Source organism: Monodelphis domestica, chromosome 2 (genome assembly GCF_027887165.1).
Source record: "Monodelphis domestica isolate mMonDom1 chromosome 2, mMonDom1.pri, whole genome shotgun sequence".
Lineage (NCBI taxonomy): Eukaryota > Metazoa > Chordata > Mammalia > Didelphimorphia > Didelphidae > Monodelphis > Monodelphis domestica.
Genome location: NC_077228.1, coordinates 195,251,477 through 195,258,167, shown reverse-complemented (window position 1 = coordinate 195,258,167; position 6,691 = coordinate 195,251,477). Strand labels below are relative to the sequence as shown.

At 46.2% G+C, this 6,691-nt stretch overlaps 1 protein-coding gene across 1 annotated transcript; it reads right to left on the bottom strand.

The window, feature by feature from the left end:
- Positions 1-944: 944 nt before the first annotated feature.
- Positions 945-5,849, bottom strand: KRT16 (keratin 16). Its single transcript, XM_007482213.3, has 8 exons — positions 5,199-5,849; positions 4,267-4,349; positions 3,949-4,105; positions 3,596-3,757; positions 3,141-3,266; positions 2,116-2,336; positions 1,974-2,023; positions 945-1,262 (listed from the first exon to the last, which is right to left on the bottom strand). The coding sequence occupies exons 1-8, from the start codon at positions 5,745-5,747 to the stop codon at positions 1,177-1,179; spliced, it is 1,434 nt and encodes a 477-aa protein (XP_007482275.1). The 5' UTR covers positions 5,748-5,849; the 3' UTR covers positions 945-1,176.
- Between the last annotated feature and the right edge of the window lie 842 nt (positions 5,850-6,691).

Here is a 6,691-nt window from a genome sequence, read left to right as displayed (position 1 = left end):
TCCTCTGACTAGATTATAAGCTCCTTGAGGGCAGGCATAGGGTCTTAGCTAAACTTTGCATCTCTCCTAGCATGTAAGATAGTTGTTGACATGTGTGGGCATTGATGATGCATTTATTGCCTAAATGAGCAAATAAATGAATGAATGTCTTTCTTATTAGACTAGGTTTTCCCTAGGAGTAAACAATGTGTCTTTCTTACTAGACTGGGAGCTCTCAGAGGGTGGGGGCAGTTTCTTCTTTCCTTTGTATTTTGCAAATGCTGAACACAGCATTCTGTACACAGGAGCTACTCAGTAAACTATGAGGTGTGAGTACAGACTGACTCACTGACTGATTTGTCTTGCTGTGATCTGAGTATGGCATCTGAGAAAAATCCTCTTCCTGGCTTGGACCTGGCCCTTAGAATGTGGAAGCCTGAGTCAGTCCCAGAAAACCTCACCCTCATTTCTATTTCATTATGAGACCTTTTGTCACCTCCTTTCTCTGTTTCTCTTCCCAGCTCTAACACTCACTGAGTCGGCTGTTTTACCATTGATCCCAAAGATATGATCACTAGGGTAGGATTTATCTCTCTGAGATCCCTGCTTTAGGGGACTCTGAAGTTTGTTTCAAGTAGGCAGTTTGATAGAATAAAAGAGGCTCCCATCTATTATAAACAGCACACACAGACCCATCATCAGAGCAGAGAGCTTGTCCCTTTCTGCTCTCCTCCCACTAAGGTCACTCTCCCACTCCACTGTGAGTTCCCTTCCCAGGTAGTTTTTTGCCCCAGATGTAAATGACCATTCCCTATCAGAAACAGCCCTGCCCAAAGTTGATGCCCAGTTGGGTCAGCCATACAAATTCTTCCCATCAACAAGCACCTCAGGGACCAGATAGATATGAGCTGAACTTTACCCACCATCCCTCCTTCCCATTTTCAATAATGAGAACCAAATTGAAGTTTGCAATAACCAGAAAGCCAGCTTTATTGGACACCTATAGGAGAAAGGGACAGAGTTGTACTCTGGGGGAAAGGGAAATAGAGTGGGAATGTAAAAAAACAGCAAAGGGCCTGTGCTCCAAGAGCCCTGGAGACCAGCCCTTCTCTACCATCAGGTGTTGAGAGTGGCTGGCTGGGCCAGGAGGAAGAGCAGGGGACTAGGTCTGAAGTCCAGCTGTGGCAGGGACACAGATCACTGCTTGGAGCGCTGGCTTTGGCTGTGAGTAGTGGTCACAGTCTGTTCCTTGATGATAGGGCGGGGCTGGCGGCCAGAGTGTCCTGCAATAGAGAAGATAAAATGTGAAGGGAGCTCATTGAGCCAAGGATTGAGATGAGAGGTGGGGGGGGAAGAAAACGTCTTGCAGGGACCCCTTCTCTCTGGCCAAATAAACTAGAGGAGAAAGCCAGGTAAGCCTCCCTCAGAAGTTCAGAAAAATAGATTTAAACAAGCCCTGTCCACCACCCATGCCCACCTGGGTCTTGGTTTTATCCTCTATTAAAAAAATCCTCTATAAAATGAGGGGGGAAATCTAGAAAAGGACATAGCATTGAGCCAGTAATCAAGAGAACTCAATTTGAGGCCCAACTCTGTCCCTTGGTCTCTATGTTACCAAAGACAAGTCACTTCACCTCTACAAGACTCAGTTTCCTCTTCTGTAAAATGAAGAAATCATACCAGAAGAGAATTCTTAATCTGAGGTCCATAAACCCTTTTTTTCTTAAATACTTAGAACTATATTTTGATATATTTGGTTTCCTTTGTATTTGTATTCCTCTGTATTTTTTGCATTTAATAACATTATTCTGAAACCACTCTCTATGGTATAATAAGAAGTTAAAAATCCTAGGTTAGGGAAGGGTCTTTATAGTTGACCCTAAATTAGATCAACTATAATGACCCTTCTGCCTCAGATATCCTGAGTCAATGGATACATCAATGGATTTTAAGAGGGAGATCCAAATATTCAGACAAAACCCATAGAACCTTACCTTCCTGAGAGGAGTAAGAGGACTGGCCAGATGAATACTGGGAAGAAAGACTGCAGGCAAAGAGGAAAAGGACAATTGTTAGGATGAGGAATTATGTTGTTGATCAGGGGGTGATCAGACTGAGAGGGGCTTGGTCACTCACTGGGCATCCTCTCCCTCCAGCAGGCGGCGGTAGGTGGCGATCTCCTGCTCCAGGCGGGTCTTCACATCCAGGAGGATCTTGTACTCTTGGTTCTGCTGTTCCATCTCACAGCGGAGCTGAGCCAGCTGCTCCTCGACGCTGCCGATGAGCCCTTGGATCTGGGACAGCTGGGCGCAATATCTACCTTTGGTTTCTTCTAAGCTGCTTTCCAGAGAAGCTTTCTGAGATGGAGAGAGAAGAAAGAAAACAAGGGATGCAGCAGCAGTAGGTCACCCCCTCAATTCTGCCACCAATTTGCTTGTGATCTGGAGCAAATGACCTCATTTCTCTAGGTCTTGGCTAGTTTCCCATCTATAAAATGGAGCTAACAATACCTATCCTACCTATGCCTTTGGCAGTGTTATTAAAATAAAATTAAATAGGTGGAAACTATCTGGGAGAGGAAATTATTGTTGTTGAGGGTAGGAGTGATGAAGATAGAAAAGTAATGGGATGGAAGAAGGAAGGAAAGAGAGAAGGAAGAAAAAAGGGAGGGAAGAAAGGAATCTGAAAGGATGGTTGAATGAATGGATGAATGGAAGGATGGATGGATGGATGGATGGATGGATGGATGGATGGATGGATGGATGGATGGATGAAAAAGTATTTATCAAGTATTTACTTTGTGAGTATAGAATTCACTATCAGAAATCTAGATTTGAATCTTAGCTCTATTATTGCCTCAAAAAAGATATCTCCTTGCAGGCTTGGGTAGTAGATTTAGAGATCTCTTTCATAAGCCCATTTAGAGAAAGAACTGTTTCTGTTTCTGTCTTTCTACCCCCATTTCCTAGTACCAAGGACTTGATGGATAGCTTCTTGTGTTGATGTGAATCTAAATGAGTCCCCTTCCTCAACTCCCATCCCCTTCGAAGAGGACTGTACCCATCTGAACTTCCGTTTTCCTACTCTACAAAGCTAAGAGCTGAGTGGAAATAGATGATGTTTCAAATGACCCATGATTCTAAGAGACCTGGTTCACTTACCATGCTGATCTGGGACTGCAGGTCAATCTCCAATCCCTGAAGCACTCTACGCAGCTCAGAGATCTCAGTCTTGCCACTCTGGATCATTTCACTGTTGGAGGCTACTTCTCGGTTCAGTTCCTCTGTCTAAAACAGAAGGGAAAAGCCAGGATGTTTAAGAGTGGGCAGCCAGATTGGCTTTTCAAAGGAGGTTCACTCTGTCTCCAGAGAGCTCAAGAAATATGGGTCCAAAGGGCAGCTAGGTAACTCAGCAGTTAGAGAGGCAGACCTGGAGATGGGAAGTCTTCGGTTCAAATCTGACCCCAGACACATCCTATCTGTGTAATCCTAGGCAAGTCACTTGACTAGCTCCCTACCCTTACCACTCTTCTGTCTTGGAGCCAATATTTAGTATCAATTCTAAGATAGAAGGTAAGGATTTAAAAAATAAATTAAAAAGAAGCATAGGAACCCACCTTGCTCATGAACCAGGCCTCAGCATCTCTGCGGTTCTTCTCAGCGAGCTGCTCATACTGGTCACGCATGTCAGACAGCACTTGGGTCAGGTTGATACCAGGGGCAGCATCCATCTCCACAGTGACATCACCACCAGTCTGACCCCTCAGGGCATTCATCTCCTGCAAATGAAGAGAGACTCTGTTAACTATGCACCATGTCTAGGAAGGCCAGATTCCCCTTTTTGGCTGTTAACTGAAAATTTTCTCTCTCTCCTCACAACTCCCGCCCACACTAAAGCTGATTCACCTTAAAGAAAGATTTTCCCTGAGTCCTCCTACCCACCACCTTGGCCAAAGATCAAAAGCCTCACCTCCTCGTGGTTCTTCTTCAGGTAGGCCAGCTCCTCTTTCAAGCTCTCAATCTGCATTTCCAGGTCAGCCCTAGCCAGGGTCAATTCATCCAAAATTCTACGTAGACCATTGATATCAGCCTCCACAGTCTGTCTCAAGGTCAACTCATGCTCATATCTGGAATGGGGAAGAGGAGAGAAGTAAGTAGCCACTCAGGAACTATCCCGCTCCTTCTGTCTTTCCTTAGGATTTAGAAATTCCAGGAACAGCCTTCTTTTACCACCAATCTGTGTCCTCCCAGGTATGTTAGCCTCCACTGACTACCATCTTCTACTCACTTGTTTCTGAAGTCATCAGCAGCCAGCCTAGCATTGTCAATCTGCAGTACAGCCTGGGCATTCTCAGTTGTAGCTGTTAAGATCTGGGTAGGAGAAAATAACCAAGGCCTGGTCAATCTCAAGGCCCATCAGTCTCCTCTGATGACCACCCATCCCCAAGCTCAGGAAAGACCTATTCTTCTGAGATCAGGAGAGGAAAGTCACAGCCACACACTAAAAAAAATTCAGGATATAATCTCCTCCAGATCAAGGAATGCTCACTTCTTGCCAAGCTCAAGGTGAGGCTATTGAATATCTAGAGATGTTCCTGAAGACTAGTAGATCAACATGCTTCTTCCCCTCCCGACCTTTCTTGTACCTAAGCATTTAAGAAAGAAGAAAGGCAACATATATAGTGGACTGGACTTGGAGTCAAGAAGATCCAGGTTCGAATTTGACCTCAAGCACTCATTAACTCTATGTCTTTGAGAAAGCCACTTAACTTTTCAGTTTTTCATCTGTAAAATGAGGAGCTTGGACTTGATGGCCTCCAAAGAGCCTTTCAGCTCTAACCTTATGATCTGGCAGAAACCTAGCTCTCTTAGGGCCTCAGTTCTTAATAATAAGAAATAACAATAATGATCCCCTTCTTGGAGTTATCAAGAGAACACATGGAAGAACAATTGGATACAGAGTCAAAGGACCTGTTCTTTCTCAGTTCTGCCATTTACTACCTGTGTGACCTAGAGCAAGTTGACTTATCTTTCTAGACCTCAGTTTCCTCATCTGAAAAATGAGGGCATTGTCCTAAGTGGTTACTGAGATCCCTTTTACCTCTTAATTTATAAACTTGCACTCTTTTATGATCTTTTTTATCCACTGATATTCAGTTATGCTCCAGATCCCAGAGCAGAGATTAGATGGGACAGGTGGGAATACCAGATGAGGCCTACCTTGTTCTTGAGCTCCTCAATGGTCCTGTAGTAAGGGCTATAGTCCTTGCTCTCAGTTGGCCTCTGCTTCTGGTACCAGTCCCGAATCTTCACTTCCAGTTCAGTGTTGGCCTCCTCCAGGGACCGCACCTTGTCCAGGTAGGCAGCCAAGCGGTCATTGAGGTTCTGCATGGTCACTTTCTCCCCACCAGCCAAGAGGCCATCCATGCCACCATAACCACCACCAAAGCCACCACCAAAGCCACCACCAAAGCCACCACCATAACCACCACCAAAGCCACTGCCATAACCAGCTCCACTACCATAGCCTCCCCCAAAACTGCTGCTGCTGCTGAAGGCCCCACCATAGCCTCCTCCCAGGCCACAGGCCCCCCCAGAGGAGAAGCGGGAGGTTGTCACTGACATGCCCCCGAAGCCTGAGCCCCCATAGGCACTAGGGGCTCTGCAGGAGCCCCCACCAATCATGGAGATACGGCTGGAGCCACCTCCAATGCCACAAGATCCCTTCATGGAACTGGAAGAGGTGAATTGTCTGCTGCAGGTGGTCATGGTATCAAGAGAGAGAGAGAGGGATGTTCAGAGAGACAGAGATAGCTCAGAGAAGCTGCTCAGAGAGGCCCAGAAAGGATGATTGATGCTCCCTTGGGTCGCTACAACCTTTATATACCTAGCTGCTTAGGGTGGTGCCCAGGCCTCTTGCTGACTCCCCGTTCTGTTAAGGATTTCACCACCCCCCGAGGTCCTAGGCAACTCCCAGTTCCAGGATTATTCACCTTCTGGGTCTACTCCCAGGTGTGCCATGTTTCCAGATCAGGAACTCCTGCCAGCCTAAGTGCAGCATTAAGGCAGAAATAAGAAACACAAATGCAGATTCCTCCCTGACTCAGGCTCACAATTCTAGATTTTTCAAGGCCTCAGGCTGGGAAACAGGGAAACTGCCATTCCCTCCCCAGACTCCATTGTGGCAGGTGGCGTCCTCTGGCTGTGAGTCATCTCCAATTAATATCCATTTCCCGGGCCCTACAGTTTCAACTTGAGTTGATGTGAGCCCATGGGGAAGGACTGGCAGCTTCACCTAACTCCATCCTAGGGCCATCTCTCTGATGCTTCTATTCCCCCAATGTCATCCTTCCACTGAGGCCCAGCATTGCATCTTGGCCATGAAGACCCACTAGACAACAACCAATGCCCTATCTCATCAGCATGTTACCACTCCCATCACAGAGCCCTCCTTTCTGGTCAATATAATAGGATTCCCATCCCCTTGTTCCTGCTCTACTGATTCCTGCCTCTATTTACTCGAATGAACTCCCATGTTCCCCAACCCCCCACTCTGTACAATGTCCTCCCTTTTCTTTGCCCATTCTTAACCATAACCCCCAGATCTTGCTATCCTTGAATTAAAAAACTACCAGAAGCCCTCCTGGATTAACCCCATATTACTCTTCACCCATCCATATCCAAATCCCCACTCCCATTCCTGCCATTCTGGG

Bases quoted from the DNA above. Each gene is read 5' to 3' on its own strand.
- KRT16 (XM_007482213.3), bottom strand. From the start codon at position 5,747: ATGACCACCTGCAGCAGACAATTCACCTCTTCCAGTTCCATGAAGGGA. The intron at 4,350-5,198 runs GTAGGCCTCATC...TCTCCTACCCAG, and splicing joins TTGAGGAGCTCAAGAACAAG to ATCTTAACAGCTACAACTGA. The intron at 3,267-3,595 runs GTGGGTTCCTAT...CTTCTGTTTTAG, and splicing joins AGGCCTGGTTCATGAGCAAG to ACAGAGGAACTGAACCGAGA.